This window comes from Scyliorhinus torazame, chromosome 21 (genome assembly GCF_047496885.1).
Source record: "Scyliorhinus torazame isolate Kashiwa2021f chromosome 21, sScyTor2.1, whole genome shotgun sequence".
Taxonomy (NCBI): domain Eukaryota; kingdom Metazoa; phylum Chordata; class Chondrichthyes; order Carcharhiniformes; family Scyliorhinidae; genus Scyliorhinus; species Scyliorhinus torazame.
Genome location: NC_092727.1, coordinates 64,874,530 through 64,898,312, shown reverse-complemented (window position 1 = coordinate 64,898,312; position 23,783 = coordinate 64,874,530). Strand labels below are relative to the sequence as shown.

Genomic DNA, 23,783 nt, shown 5'->3' with positions numbered 1-23,783 from the left:
ACGCACACAGTGTGACACACAGCAGCATCCAGCACAACGCACAGTGTGACACACAGCAGCATCCAGCGCACCGCACACAGTGTGACACACCGCAGCATCCAGCACAACGCACAGTGTGACACACAGCAGCATCCAGCACAACGCACACAGTGTGACACACAGCAGCATCCAGCACAACGCACACAGTGTGACACACAGCAGCATCCAGCACAACGCACAGTGTGACACACAGCAGCATCCAGCACAACGCACACAGTGTGACACACAGCAGCATCCAGCGCAACGCACACAGTGTGACACACAGCAGCATCCAGCACAACGCACAGTGTGACACACAGCAGCATCCAGCACAACGCACACAGTGTGACACACAGCTGCATCCAGCGCAATGCACTCAGTGTGACACACCGCAGCATCCAGCACAACGCACACAGTGTGACACACAGCAGCATCCAGCGCACCGCACATAGTATGACACTCAGCAGCATCCAGCGCAATGCACACAGTGTGACACACAGCAGCATCCAGCGCAGCGCACTCAGTGTGACACACCGCAGCACCTGGTGCACTGCGCGCAGTGTGACACACCGCAGCATCCAGCGCAATGCACTCAGTGTGACACACAGCAGCATCCAGCACAACGCACACAGTGTGACACACCGCAGCACCTGGTGCACCGCGCGCAGTGTGACACACCGCAGCATCCAGCGCAATGCACTCAGTGTGACACACCGCAGCATCCAGCACAACGCACACAGTGTGACACACAGCAGCATCCAGCACAACGCACACAGTGTGACACACCGCAGCATCCAGCGCAATGCACTCAGTGTGACACACAGCAGCATCCAGCACAACGTACACAGTGTGACACACAGCAGCACCTGGTGCACTGCGCGCAGTGTGACACACCGCAGCATCCAGCGCACCGCGCGCAGTGTGACACACAGCAGCATCCAGCGCAATGCACTCAGTGTGACACACAGCAGCATCCAGCACAACGCACACAGTGTGACACACAGCAGCATCCAGCGCACCGCACATAGTGTGACACTCAGCAGAATCCAGCTCAACGCACACAGTGTGACACACCGCAGCATCCAGCGTTGCGCACTCAGTGTGACACACCGCAGCACCTGGTGCACTGCGCGCAGTGTGACACACAGCAGCATCCAGCACAACGCACACAGTGTGACACACAGCAGCATCCAGCGCAACGCACAGTGTGACACACCGCAGCATCCAGCGCAATGCACACAGTGACACACAGCAGCATCCAGCACAACTCACACAGTGTGACACACAGCAGCATCCAGCACAACGCACACAGTGTGACACACAGCAGCATCCAGCGCACCGCACATAGTGTGACACTCAGCAGAATCCAGCTCAACGCACACAGTGTGACACACCGCAGCATCCAGCGTTGCGCACTCAGTGTGACACACCGCAGCACCTGGTGCACTGCGCGCAGTGTGACACACAGCAGCATCCAGCACAACGCACACAGTGTGACACACAGCAGCATCCAGCGCAACGCACAGTGTGACACACCGCAGCATCCAGCGCAATGCACACAGTGACACACAGCAGCATCCAGCACAACTCACACAGTGTGACACACAGCAGCATCCAGCACAACGCACACAGTGTGACACACAGCAGCATCCAGCGCAATGCACTCAGTGTGACACACAGCAGCATCCAGCGCAATGCACACAGTGTGACACACAGCAGCATCCAGCGCAACGCACACAGTGTGACACACAGCAGCATCCAGCACAACGCACAGTGTGACACACCGCAGCATCCAGCACAACGCACAGTGTGACACACCGCAGCATCCAGCGCACCGCACATAGTGTGACACACAGCAGCATCCAGCGCACCGCACATAGTATGACACACCGCAGCATCCAGCGCAATGCACACAGTGTGACACAGAGCAGCATCCAGCGCACCGCACATAGTGTGACACACAGCAGCATCCAGCGCACCGCACATAGTATGACACACCGCAGCATCCAGCGCAATGCACATAGTGTGACACACAGCAGCATCCAGCGCACCGCACATAGTGTGACACACAGCAGCATCCAGCGCACCGCACATAGTATGACACACCGCAGCATCCAGCGCACCGCACATAGTGTGACACACCGCAGCATCCAGCGCAATGCACACAGTGTGACACACCGCAGCATCCAGCGCAATGCACACAGTGTGACACACCGCAGCATCCAGCGCAATGCACACAGTGTGACACACCGCAGCATCCAGCGCAATGCACTCAGTGTGACACACCGCAGCATCCAGCGCAACGCACATAGTATGACACACAGCAGCATCCAGCGCACCGCACACAGTGTGACACACCGCAGCATCCAGCGCACCGCACATAGTGTGACACACCGCAGCATCCAGCGCAATGCACACAGTGTGACACACCGCAGCACCCAGCGCAACGCACACAGTGTGACACACCGCAGCATCCAGCGCAATGCACTCAGTGTGACACACCGCAGCATCCAGCGCACCGCACATAGTGTGACACACCGCAGCATCCAGCGCAATGCACTCAGTGTGACGCACAGCAGCACCTGATGCACAGCGCGGTGTGACACACAGCAGCATCCGACAACCGTGCGCTGTGTGTAACAGATCGCAGCAGCCAATGTACAGAGTGTTCCGGTTTTAAATCAAGGTTTTTACATAGGCATAAGGATAGATTTGGCCCTAGTGGACTGGTCAGTAAGACTAAAAGGTAGGACATTTGATGAGTAGTGGCAGTTGTTTAAGGAGATATTCAATTCCTCCCAACCCAAATATATTCTAGAGAGAAAGAAAGATTGTAAGAGGGGGGAGGGAAAACATCCATGGATATGCAAGGTGTTTTGAGATAACCTAATTACAGTGAAGGAGGCCATTTGGCCCATCAAGTCTGCACCGACCCTTGGAAACAGCACCCTATTTAAGTCCACACCCCACCTAACCTTTTTTGGACTCGAAGAGCAATTTAGCATGGCCAATCCACCTAACCGGCACACCTTTGGACTGTGGGACGAAACCGGAGCACCTGGAGGAAACCCACGCAGACACAGGGAGAACATGCAGACTCCGCACAGACAGTGACCCAAGCCAGGGATCGAACCTGGGACCCTGCAGCTGTGAAGCAACAGTGCTAACCACTGTGCTACCGTCTGCCCTAAGGACAAAATCTAATACATAGCACATTGCAAAGGCCAGTGGTAGGCTGCAACTCAACACTAGGCAATCATGAGGTGCTGCAGGCCATATGCAACAACAGAAATATACTCGGGCACAATTTGTAATCTCATCGCACAGCATATCCCCTACTCCATCACAGAATCCCTACAGTGCAGGAGGCAGCCATTCAATCCATCAAGTCAGCATCGGCCCTCTGAAACAGCACCCTACCAAGGCCCACTCATCCACCCGATCCCCATAACCCAGTAACCCTGCCAAACCGTTGGGACACTTTGGGGTAATTTAGCATGGTTAATCCACCTAACCTGCACATCTTTGGACCGTGGGATGAAACCCACGCAGACACAGGGAGAATGCGCAAACTCTACAGTCACCCAAGGCGGGAATCGGACCCAGGTCCCTGACACTGTAAGGCAGTGTGCCACCTGTTAACCATTAAACTAGGGGATAAATCCTGATTCAATTTAGTGTGCAGGACGGCATGCCAGAAGTAGCACCAGGCATACCTAAAAATGAGGCGTCAACCTAGAGAAGCTACAACACAGGTCAACTTGCGTGCCAAACAGCATGTGCAGTAAGTTACAGACAGAATGTGATCAGATTCAAGCTCTGCAATCCTCCCACCCAGTCTTGAATATTCTGGCAATATTACTGAAGACTGGTGCTCCAGAACTTGCCATGCATCTAGCCAGGATGCTCCAGTACAACTACAGCACTAATAGCTAACTGGCAATGTGGAAAGTGCCCAGGTATGCGCTATACAAAAAAAAGGAGAAATCCAACTCGGCCAATTACTGCCCTATCAGTTTTCTCCTGATCATCAGTAAAGTGAGGGAAGGGAGTCATCAACAGTGCTATCAAGTGGCACTTGCTTAGCAATAACCTTCTCAAGGACATTCAGTTTGGGTTGTGCCAGGGGCACTCGGCTCCTGACCTCATTACAGCCTTCATTCGAACAGACAAAATGGCCAAACTCCAGATGAGAGGTAAAAGTGATTGCCCTTGACATCAAGGCAGGATTTGACCGAGAATGGCATCAAGAAGCCCCAGCAAAACTGGAGTCAATGGAAATCGATGGGGAAATGTTAGAGTCATATCTAACAAAAAGAATGATGTGGAGATGCCGGCGTTGGACTGGGGTGAGCACAGTACGAAGTCTTACAACACCAGGTTAAAGTCCAACAGGTTTGTTTCGATGTCACTAGCTTTCGGAGCGCTGCTCCTTCCTCAGGTGAATGAAGAGGTCTGTTCCAGAAACACATATATATACAAATTCAAAGATGCCAAACAATGCTTGGAATGCGAGCATTAGCAGGTGATTAAATCTTTACAGATCCAGAGATGGGGTAACCCCAGGTTAAAGAGGTGTGAATTGTACCAAGCCAGGACAGTTGGTAGGATTTCGCAGGCCAGATGGTGGGGGATGAATGTAATGCGACATGAATCCCAGGTCCCGGTTGAGGCCGCACTCATGTGTTTGAAGGCAAGTAGTGGGGGTGTGGGGATGACCTTGGCAAGATGTTCATCGTCATCAATGACGTGTTGAAGGCTGTGAAGAAGATGACGTAGTTTCTCCGCTCCGGGGAAGTACTGGACGACGAAGGGTATTCTGTCGGTTGTGTCCCATGTTTGTCTTCTGAGGAGGTCGGTGCAGTTTTTCGCTGTGGCGCGTTGGAACTGTCGATCGATAAGTCGATCTGTAAAGATTTAATCACCTGCTAATGGTCGCATTCCAAGCATTGTTTGGCATCTTTGAATTTGTCTATATATGTGTTTCTGGAACATACCTCTTCATTCACCTGAGGAAGGAGCAGCGCTCCGAAAGCTAGTGACATCGAAACAAACCTGTTGGACTTTAACCTGGTGTTGTAAGACTTCGTACTGTAACAAAAAGAAAGAAAATTGTGGTGGTTTGAAGTCAATCATCTCAGCTCCAGGACATTGTTGCAGGATTTCCTGAGGGTAGCGCCCAAGTTCCAACCATTTTCAGCTCCTTTATCAATGGTCTTCCTTCCATATGGTCAGAGGTAGGGATGTTCGCTGATGACTGCACAATGTTCAGCACCTCAGATACAGTAAAAGTCTTTATCCAAATGCAGCAAGACCTGAACAATATCAATGCTTGGGCAGACAACTGGCAAGTAACATTTACGCCATGCATGTCCCACGCAATGACCATCACTGACATGAGAATTTAGGCATTCAATGGCATTAACGTCGCTGAATCCCCCACTGTCGACCTCCAGGGGGGGTTATCATTGACTGGAAGCTGAACTGGATAAGCCATATAAATATGGTGGCTACAAGAGCAGTTCAGAGTCTAGGAATCCTGTAGTAGGTAACTCAGCTCCCGACTCCCAAAAGCCTGTCCATCATCTACAAGGCACAAGTCAGGAGTGTGATGGTGGAATACTCTCCACTTGCCTGGATGACTGCATCTCTAACGACACTCGAGAAGTTCAACTCCATCCAGGACAAAGCATCCCACTTGATTAGCACTCCATCCACTCCCTCCACCACCAGCGATAAACTGTAGCAGCAGTGTGAACCATCTACAAAAAGGAACTGCAGCAAATCATCAAACACCTTAGGCTGCATCTTCCAGACCATCGCCACCACCATCTAGAAGGACAAAGGCAGTAGATACCTGGGACCACCACCACCACCTGGAGGGGTCCAAGCCACTCAACATCTGACTTGAAAATATATCGCACTTTATTCTGTCGTTGGGTCAAAATTGTGGAGCTCCATGCATAACACCACACCACATGTACCCACACCACATGGATGGTGGCTATTAAATGTGGCAGCTCACCACCACCTTTTTAAGGACAATTAGGGATTGGCAATAAATACTGCCCTAACCAGTGAGGCTAACATCCCATGAATGAATTTTTAAAAAATTGTACATTGCCATTTGATTTCAGCACAAGTGAGCCATTTAGTTCATCTCCTCTGGTGCTTCCATTTACAGCTTTTTTGTACAATCCTGACTGTTTCCTATGTGAAGGAACATACAAATAGATCAAAAAATTGAACTTGGGATGTTGTGGTGGGGATCATCAACTAAAGTCTTAATGATGATTGCACAGCAATTCAAATTCATCAAGAATGGAACACAACTGTAGAAGTAGCATGGCTAAGTGGTCGAAGGCAGTGTTTTTCACAGGCGGCACGGTGGCACAATGCTTAGCACTGCTGCCTAACAGCTCCAGGGACCCAGGTTCAATTCCGGCTTCAGGTGACTGCCTGTGTGGAGTTTGCACTTTCTCCCTATGTCTGCGTGGGTTTCCTTCGGATTCACTGGTTTCCTCCCACAGTCCAAAGATGTGCAGGTTAGGTGGATTGGCCATGATAAATTGCCCCATTGGGTCCAAAAGGTTAGTTGGATTACTGGGTTACGGTGATAGGTCGGAGGTGCGGGCTTAAGTAGGGTTCTCGTTCCAAGGGCTGGTGCAGACTCGATGGGCCAAGTGGCCTCCTTCTGCACTGTAAATTCAACTTTTTTTCTGGGGACCCACTTTTACCAACCTGCCGACCTTCGCGGCCAACCATCTTTGCTTACAATTGAGCCTGCTTGGACCTCACGATCTCAGTTGCTAATAATAATAATCTTTATTAGTGTCACAAGTAGGCTTACATTAACACTGCAATGAAGTTTCTGTGAAAATCTCCAGCACCTGTTCAGGTACACAGAGGGAGAACTCAGAATGTCCAATTCACCTAACAAGCACGTCTTTCGGGACTTGTGGGAGGAAACCGGAGGGCCGAAGGAAACATACACAGACACAGGGAGAACGTGCAGACTCTGCAGACAGTGACCCAAGCCGGGAATCAAACCTGGGTCCCTAGCGCTGTGAAGCAACAGTGCTAACCACTCTGCCACCCCATTCAATGTTTCATTTTTGTATGGGTTGTTCCTTAGTGGTCCTGGAGCTCACACCAGCACTGCTTTTTCCTGCCTTGGACACTCCTGCAAAGCTCTCACCGGTTGAGAGATCCCGGCTTGTTGTGTATCTGGCTCTCCCTTCCTTAGTCCCAAAAAAATCCATCTTCAGTTCTTCACATAGTGCTGTTGTTTGTTTAGCGGCAGCTACAAAATGGAGGAGGCTCACCTCAGTAATTCTGCGCTCAGAGTACATAATGTCAGTGTACCAAGCGCGTGGCCTGCTCTCTGCCGCCGCTTCTGGCGGGAAGCCAAATCGATTATTAAAAGAATCTGCTCCTGGGATAGCGCACTAATGTACCGAGGAGGCGCACTGTCCCGCTGGGCTCTGGGCCTGCGCACTGCTACATCCAGCTGAAGGGGCACATATGCGCAGGACAGCCGGCATTTTTGAAAGCCAGTAATGGCTGTTGAGCATTTCTTCCCGCAATCGGGAACGCTGCTAACCATCGCTCTGCGACCCTCCTGACACCAGTCTGCGACCGACCCTTGGGTCACAACCCCGAGTTTGAAAATGACTGGTCGAAGGCACTTAATTTAAACACCACTATTTACACAGACGCGTGTTTGAATCCCACCACTGCCAAAGTTTGAGTTGATTACAAGACTGGTTCCAGGAATGAGGAACTTCAGTTATGAGGATAGATTGGAGTGGTTGGGACTGTTCTCGGGTCTGGATAAAGCAGATAAGGGAGAAACTGTTCTTGTTTGTAGAATGATCGATAAAAAGAAGGCACTCAAGTAATTTGCCAAGAAAGCAAATGTGATGTGAGAAAGAACATTTTCACAAAACAGTGATTTGGGTCCGGAACGCGCTGCCTGGAAATGTGGTTCAATCAAGGCATTCAAGAGATTATTTGAATAGAAACAATGTGCAGGTTTACGGGGGCAAAGTGAGAGAATGGCACACCATGTTCATTTGGATTCGGTGCAGACACAATGGGTTGAATGGCCTTCTGCTGCCCAAGAAGTCTCTGATTCTGTTCTCCGATTCCGTGATGTGAATTTTAGAAAATAAAAATCTAGATTTGCTGCAAAAGTGAAAATATCAGATTCAAAAAGTCCAATATGCACAAAACAAACCTTTTTAAGCAATAGTAAGCTTCATATAATTCACAGGTATAACGGGGCATTTTGAATATTCTATTTCTCACAAATACCTTTAAAACAATTAGGATCAGTGAGTTGGAATCCTACCTGTTTAGCCACAATTTTGGGAAGTGAAGAATGACTGCAGACTGACATCTCAAGCTTGCCACCGGCACCAATAGCTTTCAGTTCCGTTTGAGATGGACAATCAGACTGATCTGGAGAGCTTCCTATTAGCCGGCTCAAGTCTTCTGGAGGTGGAGAGTCTCCAAGCACAACTGAACCCTGTGGGGAAATGTTTAGATTCAGTAAAGCTCAAAATGACATGCAATGTGCAGTTCAATCACTAAAAAGTTAGTGTCAATACTTCACAGGAAATATCGCACAAAAACAAATACACTTTGTCGTAACATTTTTCACCTTGTGACAATAATTAGGTGACAATAATCTCTCGTTTCTATTTTTTGTTAATCGTTTCAATGTTTCACCTAAATTTAAAATGATCTCTCCAAATAGTCAAGTTTTAAATTTAAATCTTTAAACATTTGTTTTGTATAATTCATGTGAGCATAGGAAGAAAACCTCTTTCAACCATTCCACTGTACTGAAATCGCACAAAAGACTGAAACAGCTGGTATCTTCCCATGAACATGGACTTCCGTGAACAGAGTGAAACATCAGAGCTCGGGTGCTAAACACAAAGACAGTTATTGGTTTAAGTGCAACATTTCTGTTCGATGTGTTGTTCAGCGTGCAGTTCCTGTACTGGATACCAATTTAAAGGACTGACTTTTGCAAAACCACATTTCAACAATGGCATAGTGAAGTGGGATAAAGAGAAAAAAAGATGAACAGCAACATCTCATCAATTGGTTGAAGCTCACATCACAGGAAAACCTCTAACATTAGCCACAGAAAGAAAACAGTTCAGTTTGATATTCATACGTTTGATTGTCTTTACCGTTCAGTGTAGAACTAAATGCATTTTCTGTGTAGTTTTTATTTTTATTTCTGCGCATGTAATGTTTAGAGTGTTTAGAGTGTTTCTATCAACACAGCTGAAGCAAGTCAAGTCTGTATATGCCACTTCAAGTTGTGTCCCATTATTATCATTGTGATCATTTCATGAGCGAACCGGATGTCTAATGGCTTTTTGTTTGTTTATTGCATCTTCAAGCCAGTGTTTAAATGTCACACTCATAATTTGACATGAAATTTGAGAGCGCATAAATGTACAGGTTAATCAAGGACTGTCACAAGGTCCTCTTGACATGTTTGACAATTTTAAGTTTTGAAAAACATATATGGTGAAATTAAATTCTGGAAATCATCACAAAATCACATCTAGGCTATTTCTCATCTAACACTGATAATCTTTATTATTGTCACAAGTAGGCTTACATTAACACGGCAATGAAGTTGCTGTGAAAATCTCCTAGTCGCCACACTCTGGCGCCTGTTCAGCTTCACAGAAGGATAATTCAGAATGTCCAATTCACCTAACAGCACGTCTTTCGGGACTTGTGGGAGGAAACCGGAGCACCCGGAGGAAACCCACACAGACACGGGGACAACGTGCAGACTCCACACAGACAGCGGCCCAAGCGGGAATCAAATCTGGGACCCTGGCACTGTGAAGCAACAGTGCCACCCACTGGGCTACCGTGCCGCCCATTTATTTTCAGTTAATTTATTTTTTAAAGCACATTTTGTTAATTTTCATCTAGCTTTACCCCCCTTTTGCAAAATCTAATTTCTCTAAAGCCCAGACAGGTATCAAGGTGAATTTCCTCAACACTGAACGATTTTGCATCATAGATGTCTTTAATCTCCATCTTAATTCAGCATATTCACTCTCCTGAATTCACTGCCCTCCGACCACCTCATCACACAGCTTCCCAACTCAAATACACAGCTGCTACTTGACTTGCCATCTTTCATAGCCTCACACCTCCAATAGCATTAAATCACAGAGAAGGTCATCTCACTTTCTTCTATCATTCTCCACCCACATCACTATTCTCCCTTGCAACCCCATATATTTCTTTACCCCTGGAAAAAGCATTTCTCCAATAAACTTGAATTGAAATTTCAACATTCACACTGTCCAGTCATGGAATCCCTACAGTACCATTTGGCCCATCGAGTCTGCACCAACCCTCTGAAAGAACACCTTATCATGGCTCACGCTTCCACCCTATCCCCATAATCCCTCTTAACCTCTTGGACATTAAGGAACAATTGATCATGGCCAATCCACCTTACCTGCACATTTCTGGATTGTGGGAGGAAATCGGAGCACCCGGAGGAAACCCACGAAGACACAGAGAAAGTGAAAACTCCACAGTCACTGAAGGCCGGAATTGAACCCTGTCGCTCTGAGGCAGAAAATTGCGGTCTTGGCTTCCATGCACATTTATTTGTTAACGGCTCGCACTCCTCACCCTCTGTTCCACTCTCCTTCAAATCTGCAGTCACCTTAACGCTCCTCAAAAGAGCAACCCATGACCAATTTCTTGCAAACTGCAGCCCATCACCTTTCCCTCTCCGAAGGCGATCCCTCCCAAAGTTCTTTCTCAGAACACAATGTTTGAATCTCTCCATTTCCGCCCCTGCTACATTGGCAAAACAACTCTCAAAGTAACAAACTGTATCCAATGTGACTCTGACAAACCTTTCCTCAACCTGTCTGCAGCTTATCACATCAATTTACGCCAACAGCTCTCCGCTCGGTAGCATGGTCCTTGCTTGGTTGTATTCTCATAATTTTTAGTCATTGGTAGGTCAGTGTTTATTGTCCATTGCCAATTGCCCTCGAGAAGGTGGTGCACAGGCTTGGGGAGTCAGGAGACAAGTTACTCACTGGAGGATTCACAGCCTCTGCCGTGGTCTTGCAGCCACAGTATTTATAGGTAAGATACAGTTACTAATCTAAACCTTATGATGTGATGTTACCTAGGTCTTTTCAGACACTTGGTTTACTTGACCCACCCCATTCCCCTGCAGCAGATCTCGCAATGTTCCTTCCTAGTTGAGCCAAGAAGAAGGTCAAGTACATACTCCTGAACACATTCCACCCCACACGCCAAACACATTCCCATTTCTTATATCCCAATCAATATTCTCCCAGTGTATGCGTGAGTTTACTCTGGGTGCTCTGGTTTCCTCCCACAAGGAAACATGAGCTTGTTATGTAATTTGGACATTATGAATTCTCCCTCCGTGTACCCGAATAGGCGCCGGAATGTGGCGACTAGGGGATTTTCACAGTAACTTCATTGCAGTGTTAATGTAAGCCTACTTGTGCCACTAATCACAATCATTTTTCAAAAATAAATTTAGAGTACCCAATTTGTTTATTCCAGTTAAAGAACATTTAGCATGGCCAATCCACCTACCCTGCACATCTTTGGCTTGTAGGGGTGAAACCCACGCAAACACAGAGAATGTGCAAACTCCACATGGACAGTGACCAAGGGCCGGTATTGAACCTGGGGCCTTAGCGGCGTGAGGCGCCACTGTGCTGCCCTACTAATAAAGATCATGGTTATTACATGGTTAATTAAAGTTCCCACTAGCACCACTCTGAACTTAGTGCACACCTGCGATTTCCCTGCAGTTTGCTTTTCTATCTCTCTTGCAATATTTGGAGGCCTTGAGAAAGCCCAGTTGCATAATCTTTTTGCTTCTAAACTCTAACCAAAATGTACCCTGCTACCCTCTTTCCAAAAATAGAATGTTTTGGTAATCAGTACTACCAATCCGCCAATATTTTTGCCTTCCCCATCTTTTCTGAACACAGAATTGTTACAGCCATTGATCCCATCATGCCTGTGCCAGCTCCACGAATGAGCAATACAATTAGTGCCAGTCCTCTGCCTTCTCCCCAAAATCCTGCACATTGCGTATTTTATCAAACAATAGAATCATAAAACCCTATTGTGCAGAAGGAGGCCATTCGGCCCATCGAGTCAGCAATGACACTCTGAAAAGGTACCCTACCTAGGGTCAGGTTCCCACCCTATCCCCTTAACCCAGTAACCCCACCTAACCTAACCTCTTGGACACTAAGGGGCAATTAATCATGGCCAATCCACCTAACCTGCACATCTTCGGACTAATCCTGAATATCTCAATTAATACCTGCCTCCACCACACACACAGCATTCCAGATTTTACTCATTGCGTGAAAGATTTTCCTTATCTCTCCATTGTTTCTTTTGCCAATTACTTAAATCTACATCTTCTCGTTCTTGTTACTTCCATAAATGGGAACAGCTTTTTCATGTACTCTGTCCCGATCTCATGATTGTGATATTAAATCTCCTCTCAGCCTTCTCTTAGCACAGGGCTAAATCGCAGGCTTTGAAAGCAGACCAAGGCATGCCAGCAGCACGGTTCAATTCCCGTACCAGCCTCCCCGATCAGGTGCCGGAATGTCTGCACATTCTCCCGTGTCTGCGTGGGTTTCCCCCGGGTGTCCGATTTCCTCCCACAGTCCAAAGATGTGCAGGAGGTTAGATTGATTGGCCATGATAAATTGCCCTTAGTGTCCAAAAAGGTTAGGTGGGTTTACTGGGTTGTGGGGATTGTGTTGAGGTGTGGGTTTGGGTAGGGTACTCTTTCCAAGGGCTGGTGCAGACTCGATGGGCCGAATGGCCTCCTTCTATGGTTCTACACACTGGTGACCTTCCACCACCAACCCAACCGACCAAGTGAACCTTCATGCAAGTACTTTGGTGCCGGTCCTATTGAAAACCCATCCTTTTGAAAAGATACTCCTGTTTCAGAACTGGTCACAATGCCCATCAATCTGAAGCCCTCCCTGCTGCACCTTGTGACAAAATACTCACTGATCCGCCTCATCTTCCTATTAGACCATAAAACATAGGAGCAGAATTAGGCCACTCGGCACATTGAGTCTGCTCCACCATTCAACCATGGTTGATATTTTTCTCATCCCCATTCTCCTGCCTTCTCCTCATAACTCCTGATTCCCTTATTAATAAAGAACCTATCTATCTCTGTCTTAAAGACATTCAGTGATTTGGCCTCCACAGCCTTCTGAGGCAAAGAGTTCCACAGATTCACCACCCTCTGGCTGAAGAAATTCCTCATCTCTGTTTTAAAGGATCATCACTTTAGTCTGAGATTGTGTCCTCTGCTTCTAATTTTTCCTACTAATAGAAACATCCTCTCCACGTCTACTCTATCCAGGCCTCGAAGTTTCAATAAGACCCCCCGAACCCTTCTAAACTCCAATGAGTACAGACCCAGAGACCTCAACCATTCCTCAAACGACAAGTTCTTCATTCCAGGGATCATCCTTGTGAAGCTCCTCTGGATCCTTTCCAAGGTCAGCATATCCTTCACTAGATATGGGCAGCACGGTAGCATAGCGGTTAGCACAATTGCTTCACAGCTCCAGGATCCCAGGTTCGATTCCTGCTTGGGTCACTGTCTGTGCGGAGTCTGCACATCCTCCCCGTGTGTGCGTGGGTTTCCTCCGGGTGCTCCGGTTTCCTCCCACAGTCCAAAGATGTGCAGGTTAGGCGGATTGGCCATGATAAATTGCCTTTAGTGTCCAAAATTGCCCTTAGTGTTGGGTGGGGTTGCTGGGTTATGGGGATAGGGTGGAGATGTTGACCTTGGGTGGGGTGCTCTTTCCAAGAGCCAGTGCAGTCTCGATGGGCCGAATGGCCTCCTTCTGCACTGTAAATTCTATGACATCTACGATATATGGGGCCCAAAACTGCTCACCATACTCCAAATGGGGTCTGACCAGAGTCTTATATAGCCTCAGAAGTACATCCCTGCCTCTTGTATTCTAGCCCACTCGACATGAATGCTAACATTGCATTTGCCTTCCTAACTGCCAACTGAGCCTGCACGTTAACCTTAAGAGAATCGTGAACAAGGACTCCCAAGTATTTCCCCATTTAGAAAATAGTCTATGCCTCCATTCCTCCTTCCAAAGTGAATAACCTCACATTTTTCCACATTGTATTCCATCTGCCACTTCTTTGCCCACCCTCCTAGCCTGTCCCAAGTCCTTCTGCAGTCCGCCTGCTTCCTCAATACTACCTGTCCCTCAACAGATCTTTGTACCATCTGTAACCTCAGCAACAATGCCCTCAGTTCCTTCTTCCAGATCATTAATGTATATTGTGAAAAGTTGTGGTCCCAGCACAGACCCTTGCGGAACACCACTAGTCACCGGCAGCCATCCTGAAAAAGACCCCTCTATCCCCACTCTGTCTTCTGCCAGTCAACCAATCCTCTTTCCATGCCAGGATCTTACCCTTAACACCATGAGCTCTTAACTTATTTAACAGTCTCCTATGCGGCACCTTGTCAAAAGGCTTCTGGAAATCTGAATAAATCACGTCCACTGGTTTTCATTTGTCTAATTTCCTTCTTACCTCCTCAAAGAACTCTTACAGATTCGTCAGACATGACCTCCCCTTGATGAAGCCGTGTTGACTCAGTCCTATTTTACCATGCACTTCCAAGTACTCCGCAATCTCATCTTTAATAATGGACTGTAAAATCTTACCAATGACCAAAGTCAGGTTAACTAGCTTATAATTTCCCGTCTTCTGCCTCCCTCCTTTCTTAAACAGCGGTGTAACATTAGCCACTTTCCAGTCCTCTGGGATACTCCCTGCCTCCAGTGATTCCTGAAAGATCACCACCAATGCCTCCACAATCTCCTCAGCTAGCTCTTTTAGAACCCTGGGGTGTCGTCCATCCGGTCCAGGTGATTCATCCACCTCCAGAACCTTCTCCTTAGTGATGGCCGCTACACTCACCTCTGCCCCCTGATTCTCCTGGAGCTCTGGCATCCCACCAGTGTCTTCCACTGTGAAGACTGATGCAAGGTAACTATTCAGTTCCTCTGCCATTTCTTATTATTTTCTATTATTACTTCTCAAGCCACATTTTCCAGTGGTCCAATGTCTATTTCTCCTCTCTCTTACCTTTTCATATATTGAAAAAAAACTCTCCCTATCTTCTTTCATATTACTAGCTAGCTTGCATTCGTATTTCATCTTGTTCCCCCCCCCCTTATTGTTTTTTTTAGTTGTCCTCTGCTCACTTTTAAAGGCTTCCCAATCCTCTGGCTTCCCACTAATCCTCACCACTTTGTATGCTTTTTCTTTTATGCTGTTGTTGACTTCCGTCATCAGCCATGGATGCCTTGTCCTCCCCTTAGCATGTTTCCTCCCCCTTGGGATGAATTTCTGTTGTGCCTCCTGAATAAGTCCCCAAAACTCCACCATTGCTGTTCCACTGTCTTCCCTGCTCGGCTCTTTTTCCAATCAACTTTGGTCAGCTCCTCCTTCATGTCTTTGTCGATACACTTATTGAATTGTACTACCGTTGCATCTGATTTTAGCTTCTCCCTCTCAAACTGCAGGGAAAATTCTATCACAATGTGGTCACTGCTCCCTAAGGGTTCCTTCACCTTAGTTCCTGAATCAATTCTGCTTCATTACACATCACCAAATCCAGAAGTGACTGTTCCCTCGTTGGCTCTGTCACAAGCTGCTCCAAAAATATTTCAGACAGTCCACAAATTCCTTTTCTTGGGATCCACTCCCAACCTGACTTTCCCAGTCCACCTGCATATTGATTCCCCCATGATTATTGCAACATTTCCTTTTTTACATGCCTTTTCTATCCCCTGATTTATTTTCTGCACCACATCCTGACTAATACTGGGGGGCCTGTACATAACTCCCATCAGGGTCTTTTTACCTTTGCGATTCCTCAACTCTACCCACAGAGATTCTATGCCTTCTGATCGTATATCGCTCCTTGCTATCGATTTAACTTCATTCTTTACTAACAATGCAACACCACTCCCTTTGCCCATCTGCCTGTTCTTTCGATAGGACACATATCCTTGGATATTTAGATCCCAGCCCCGATGCCCTTGCAGTCACGTCTCTGTGATGCCCACAACATCGTACCAGCCAATTTCAATGTGCGCAACAAGCTCATTTACCATGTTCCTTATACCGCTGGCATTTAGGTAAACACTCTCAGTCCTGCTGCTGTCGCTAGTGCATGGTACTGGAGGTAATCCAGAGACTTTTACCTTGGAGATCCTACTTTATAACCTTGCTTAGCTCCTGACAGTCTGACTATAGGATCGCAATACCAGCTCCATACCAGTACCAATGTGTACTACCACTTCCTGCCCCATGCAGAATATTCTGCATCCAATCTGGAACGTTTTACACTGGCACCAGGATGGCAGCACACCAGGTGGGACCCTTGATAACTATTACAGAAATGCCTATCCCCCTGACAATGGAATAGTGCATGACAATTGCATTGCCACCTCCTGCACAATCCTTTGCCGACTGGTTTCCTGGGCTGGATTGCATTCCTTCAGGGTGTCATCACTCTTAGTAACTGCTATTGCCAAGTACCGGTTTGAGAGTGAGAAACCTGAAAACTCTTGCATTTCCAACTCTTCTGGGTGGCACCCATCTTATATCCTGAACTCTGCCTTTGGGGTGGCCACCTCCTGGAACTGATAAGCCTGGAAACTCTTGCTGGGCAAGTGGGAATTGATGCAGAGCAAAACGCTGGCAAGAAATCTTTGGGTAGGCTCAAGATGCTGCAGGATAGGAGAGCAGACAGAGCATTGGAATAGAGTTTGAAAGTTAAAAAAGTATAGAGCTTTAAGTTGCGACAAGGCAGGTCATATTGCGGTGATGGAAGTAGGCAGTCTCAGAGATTAATGAAAAGCTCAAGGTTGAGGAAGAAAACGTTGATTTTAAAAAGAGGGGTAAAAAGTGTGCTTCAATGAGTGGTGCTCCAAAGAAAAGGTGGTACCAGGGCTGGAGACCAATGAGTCATTTGTCATAGAATCATGAACCCCAACAGTAAAGAAGGAGGCCATTTGGCCCATCGGGCCTGCACGGACCCTTCGAATGAGCTCTATCCCCATAACCCCAAAACCTAACCTGCACATCCCTGGGCACCAATGGGCAATTTAGCATATCTTTGGACTGCAGGAGGAAACTGGAGCACCCGGAGGAACCCCGCGGAGATATGGGGAGAAACTCCCTACAGGCAGTCACCCGAGGCCCGCATTGAACCCGAGTCGCTGGCACTGAGTCAGCAGTGCTAACCACTGAGCCACTGTGCCACCCAGTTCATGTCATTTCACTATCGGGGCTGTTTGTGTGGTATGGTCACAGAAAGTACAGTCAAGCAGAGGGGTTTTAATCAACCATAATAAAGTAACTGAAAGGCAGACTGACTGATTGACAGGAGTAAGCAGTCAGAGGATAAAAGAGAAAATTAAGGGAGATGGAAGTAGTGTCCTGATATTAGAGTGGCTGGTCACGTGCGCACGTAGGTATAGAAGAGCTAGTGAAAGGCAAAAGAGAGCAAGCAGGCAGGGATAGAAAGGGTACGAGAAACAAATTCGGAGAAAGAAATCACTGAATAGAAGGCATATTTGGACCTTAATGGAAGCAACTAGTTTTAGATCACAATTGTAATACAGATCATTGGGAAGTTCACACTTGGGCAAGTTAAATAACCAGAAATCACTGGGAAGGGGATACCTCAATTAGGGGACAATAATCTCAATTAAGTCAAACCCTCTTAAATCTCTCGAGTCAATGGTCAATGCAGTTACATTCTCTACTCATTAATACTGATGGGGCTCACTACTCTAATATCTGTTTTTGCAACCAGCTGCTAGCTGCCTCTTACACTTCCATGTGTTCTGATTTTTCAGCATTGAACTCAATTGTCGATCACTGTCTTCTGGTCATAACACTAATTTGGTACCAAGTTATAGAACATGGAACAGCACAGTACAGGCCCTTCGCCCCACGATGTTGTGCTGACCATTTATCCTAATCTAAGATCAACCTAATCCGACACCCCTTCAATTGACAGCTGTCCATGTACCTGCCCAAGAGTCGCTTAAAAATCCCTGATGACTCTGACTCCTCCACCTCCTCTGGCAGTGCATTCCACACACCCACCACTCTCTGTGTAAAGAACCTACCCCTGACATCTCCCCAAAACCTTCCTCCAATCACCTCAAACTTATGTCCCCTCGTGAAAGCCATTTCCACCCTGGGGAAAAGTCTCTGGCTATCCACTCTACCCATGCCTCTCATCACCTTGTACACCTCTATCAAGTCACTTCTCTTCTTCACTCCATGAGAAAAGCCCGAGCTGCCTCAACCTTTCTTCTTAAGACATGCCCTCCAGTCCAGGCAGCATCCTGGTAAATCTCCTCTGCACCCTCTCCAAAGCATCCACATCCTTCCTATAATGAGGCAACCAGAACTGGACACAATATTCCAAGTGTGATCTAACCAGGGTTTTATAAACCTGCAGCAAAACCTCGCAGTTCGTAAACTCAATCCCCCTGTTAATGAAAGCCAACACACCATACACCTTCTTAACAACCCTATCAACCTCGGTGGCAACTTTGAGGGATCTATGTACGTGGACCCCAAGATTCCTCTGTTCCTCCACACTTCCTAGAATCCTGCCTTTAACCCTGTATTCAGCATTCAAATTCGACCTTCCAAAATGAATCACTTCACATTTATCTAGGTTGAACTTCATCTGCCACTTCTCAGCCCAGCTCTGCATCCAGCCCTCGACACAATCTACAACTCCCCCAACCTTCGTGTCATCGGCAAACTTACTAACCCACCCTTCCACTTCCTCATCCAAGTCATTTATAAAAACCACAAAGAACAAAGATCCCAGAACAGATCCCTGCGGGACACCACTGGTCACTGACCTCCAGGTGGAATACTTTCTATCCACCACCACTCGCTGTCTTCTTTCGGCCAGCCAATTCTGTATCCAGACAGCCAGATTTCCCTGTATCCCAGGCCCCCTAACTTTCTGAATGAGCCTACCATGAGGAACCTTATCAAATGCCTCACTAAAATCCACATACACCACATCCACTGCCCAACCTTCATCAAGGTGACTCGTCACATCCTCAAAGAATTCAATGAGGCTTGTGAGGCATGACCTGCCCCTCAAAGCCATGCTGACTATCTTTAATCAAACTATGTTTTTCTAAATAATCATAAATCCTGGGCGGGATTCTGCCGTAATCGGTGGGGCGGGCAACTCCGGCGGGAAGGAGTGGCGTGAACCACTCCAGCTTCGGGCTGCCCCAAAGGTGCGGAATCCTCCACACATTCAGGGGCTAGGCCGGCGCCGCGCCGGCCGGGCAGGATCTTGGTGCCACGCCAACCGGAGCCGGGCCGAGTTGCCGCATGCGCGGGAGCGCCAGCGTGTTGGCATCATCCCAGTGTATGCGCAGGGGGATTCTTCTCCGCATCAGCCATCGCGGAGGAATTGAGTGCCCCCATGGCACAGGCCTGTCCGCGGATCAGTGGGCTCCGATCGCACGCCAGGCCACCGTGGGGGCATCTCCCGGGTCCCTATCCCCCCGTGCCCCCCACCCTGCCCCCCCCGAGAACCCCGGATGCCGCCCGCGCCGCCAGTAAGGACCTACTCTAATTTACGCCGGCGGGGCCGGCCGCTAACGGGTGGCCACTCAGCCCATCGCGGGCCGGAGAATTGCCGGGGGGGGGGGGTTGCTGCTCGCGGCCGCCGACCGATTCCCGCCCCCGCCAAATCCCTGGGGCCGGAGAATTCGGCAGCCGGCGGGGGTGGGATTCACGCCACCCCCCGGCGATTCTCCGACCTGGCGGGGGGGTCGGAGAATTCCGCCCCCTATCTCTCAGAATCCTTTCCAATATTTTGCTCACCAGACGTAAGACTGATGGGTCTGTTATTCTCAGTGATTTCCCTATTCCCTCTGGAACAGGGGAAGAACATTCGCCTCCCTCCAATCATCCGGTATTACTTCTGTCCTTCCAAAAAAATACAGGCCCCACATACACCCTGTTTTTCAGTTCACACTTTGTTCATACTCCACTGATTTTAGGAAGACTGCCCTTCTACCCAGCCTTTCTAAAGACTCTCCGATGTGTACGGTTCAGAAAATCCACAAACCAAAGTGCAAGTCTAGAAGTGATGAAATAGTTCTGATCTCCCCTGTGGGAGGAAAGAAGAAAACAAATTAGCAAATTTCCTGGTGTTGGACACTGTGCAATAACCTCTGTTCTCAAGTCCATGGTTTGGCAGCAGGTGAAAGGCAGGATTAAGCTCAGTGTGATGTTCTTGATTGTCGTCTGATAACTCATGGAAAAGACTATGGCGAAGAATAACAACTTGGCCATGCTGAGTGGCAATCTACCAATCACACTGAAGTGATGAGACGTCATCGTTTTCAGGTAGGGTCTCGTTGTGGAGGAAGTCTCACAACTGCAAGTACCGAAGCGTGTTCCTTTTCAGGAGTTGGAGCTTCTCTATTAGCTCCCCCAAGTTGGAGGTTCGGCAGACCAAGCCTCCCATGTGTCGCCCTTTCTATAGGACGGATTTTCGTATCCTAGGACTGTTTCACAGACAAAGACCTTGATCAGTCGGGGCAGCACAGTGGTGCAGTGGTTAGCACTGCAGCCTGAGGCACTGAGGACCCAGGTTCAATCCCGGCCCAGGTCACTGTCTATATGGAGTTTGCACATTCTCTCAGTGTCTGCGTGGGTCTAACCCCCACAACCCAAAGATGTGCAGGTTAGGTGGATTGGCTATGTTGTTGCCCCTTAAATGGAACCTGGTGCAGGTAGTAAATGGAAAAAAAATAATTGGGTACTCAAAATTTTTTTTAAAAGATCTTGATCAGTTTACCAACACTGGTGAAGATGGATTTGGTGATGAAGATCGGAAAAGGAAGATGAGCTTTTGGCAGCACATTCATTTTTATCGTCTGCATTCTTCCTGCCAGGGAGAGTGGGAGTAAGTCCTATCAGCACAGGTCCCCCTTCACCTCCTGCACCAGGTTCCAGTTCAGAAGCCACGTTCAGTCATGGGCTACCCGGATCCCCAGGTAACTAAACTTGGTTTGGGCCAGTTTGAATGGTAATGTCTCCAGCTCTGTTCCTCTCTCTCGGGGGTTCACTGAGAAGATTTCACTCTTCCTCAGGTTGCGTTTGTATCGCGCAAAGTCTTTGAACTCCGTCAGGAGTTCTCTTCTTACTCTCTTCTTCCCCCCCCCCCACCATCTCTCACTCTTCTTCCCCACCCCCCCCCCCCATCTTCTCCTCCCCCCCCCTTCTTCCTCTCTTCTCTTCCCCCCCCCCCCCCCGGATCGCTAAAGTTCACTTTTGCTTCCCGATCTTGGCCAAGTTCGCTTCATTGTCCTAGCGGGGCTGGTTTAGCTCAGTAGGCTAGACAGCTGGTTTGGTGATGCAGAACAAGGCCAGCAGCGCGGGTTCAATTCCCGTACCAGCTGAGAATTCTGAATTCTCCCTCTGTGTACCCGAACAGCGTCCGGAATGTGGCAACTGGGGCTTTCCACAGCAACATCATTGCAGTGTTAATGATAAAAGATTATAATTATTATTATGGTACAAGCAGATGGTATATCCTTCCCACTTGCACAACCGCGTGTTCTTCGCACAACTCAGGATCCGCCCTTCATCCTGGAATCTGTGGAGCCTCACCGTCAATGCCTGTGGTGGTTCCCCCGACCTGGGTCTTATTCAGAGCAACCTGTAGGCCCGGTCCACCACTGGGGGCTTGATGAAGCCTTCCTCCCCGGCCAGCTTTCCAAGCATCAATGCTACGAACTCGTTTGTGTTCCTCCCCACCACTAGCCCGATGTTCCATAGATTCTGCCGACGGGACCCGTTTTCTTTCTCCTCCATCTTTCCCTTCGGTGCCTTCTGGTTGCGACCAACCTTGCCACCTCAGCTTCGAGCAAGGCAATCTGCTCTCCCTGGTCATGGCTGCCTTTTTTGGGTCCCGTACCATTGCCCCAGTCTCCGCTCTGCCCACTGTGATTTTTACTTATTTTCACTTTTATACCTTTTTTCAAATTGTGTGTGTCGGGGGGAAACTGAAGTGACATCACAGAAAAGCTGTGGCCAGAGTGGCTGGTTGGGATTCTACCCTAAAGTTAAAAAAAATTTTGAGTATTTGGTAACTAATTAAACATAATAACTTAATTATAATTTAGAGGGATATCTAAGCCAGAGATCGGAGAGTATAAATAGCTATCGCATTTCTATTAGAAATCTAGTGCTAGGAAACAGATAGTTGACAGTAACTTTGAAATTTTTTTAAAAATATTTTTTTTTAAAAAGACAAATTTTAATTTTAATTAATTGACGCAATGTCAGTTAGAGGGGTGCTGTGCTCTGACTGTGAGATGTGGCAGGTCCGGGAGGCTTCCAGCGTCCCGGATGGCTTCATCTGCAGAAAGTGCACCCAACTGGAGCTCCTCACAGACCGCATGGTTCGGTTGGAGCAGCAATTGGATGCACTTAGGAGCATGCAGGTGGCGGAAAGCGTCATAGATCGCAGTTATGTAAATGTGGTCTCACCCAAGGTGCAGGCAGAGGAATGGGTGACCACCAGAAAGGGCAGGCAGTCAGTGCAGGAATCCCCTGTGGTTGTCCCCCTCTCGAACAGATATACCCCTTTGGATACTGTTGGGGGGGGATAGCCTATCGGGGGAAAACAGCAGCAGCCAGAGCAGTGGCACCACGGCTGGCTCTGATGTTCAGAAGGGAGGGTCAAAGCGCAGAAGAGTAATAGTAATAGGGGACTCTATAGTCAGGGGCACAGATAGGCGCTTCTGTGGACGTGAAAGAGACTCCAGGATGGTATGTTGCCTCCCTGGTGCCAGGGTCCAGGATGTCTCCGAACGGGTAGAGGGAATCCTGAAGGGGGAGGGCAAACAGGCAGAGGTCGTTGTACATATTGGTACTAACGACGTAGGCAGGAAGGGGCATGAGGTCCTGCAGCAGGAGTTCAGGGAGCTAGGTAGAAAGTTAAAAGACAGGACCTCGAGGGTTGTAATCTCGGGATTACTCCCTGTGCCACGTGCCAGTGAGGCTAGAAATAGGAAGATAGAGCAGATAAACACGTGGCTAAACAGCTGGTGTAGGAGGGAGGGTTTCCATTATCTGGACCACTGGGAGCTCTTCCGGGGCAGGTGTGACCTGTATAAGAAGGACGGGTTGCATCTAAACCGGAGAGGCATAAATATCCTGGCCGCGAGGTTTGCTAGTGTCACACGGGAGGGTTTAAACTAGTATGGCAGGGGGGTGGGCACGGGAGCAATAGGTCAGAAGGTGAGAGCATTGAGGGAGAACTAGGGAATAGGGACAGTGTGGCTCTGAGGCAGAGCAGACGGGGAGAAGTTGCTGAACACAGTGGGTCTGGTGGCCTGAAGTGCATATGTTTTAATGCAAGGAGCATTACGGGTAAGGCAGATGAACTTAGAGCTTCAATTAATACTTGGAACTATGATGCTGTTGCCATTACAGAGACCTGGTTGAGGGAAGGGCAGGATTGGCAGCTAAACGTCCCAGGATTTAGATGTTTCAGGCGGGATAGAGGGGGATGTAAAAGGGGAGGCGGAGTTGCGCTACTTGTT

The 23,783-nt window shown here is 48.2% G+C and overlaps 1 protein-coding gene across 1 annotated transcript in view; it reads right to left on the bottom strand.

Moving 5' to 3' along the window:
• Nucleotides 1-23,783, bottom strand: part of LOC140398057 (KAT8 regulatory NSL complex subunit 1-like) — a 272,866-nt gene that overhangs the window by 206,777 nt on the left and 42,306 nt on the right. The window contains exon 3 of the mRNA XM_072486269.1: nucleotides 8,372-8,548. Within this exon, the coding sequence (XP_072342370.1) occupies nucleotides 8,372-8,548 (177 nt within the window). The remainder of the gene's footprint in view (nucleotides 1-8,371; nucleotides 8,549-23,783) is intronic.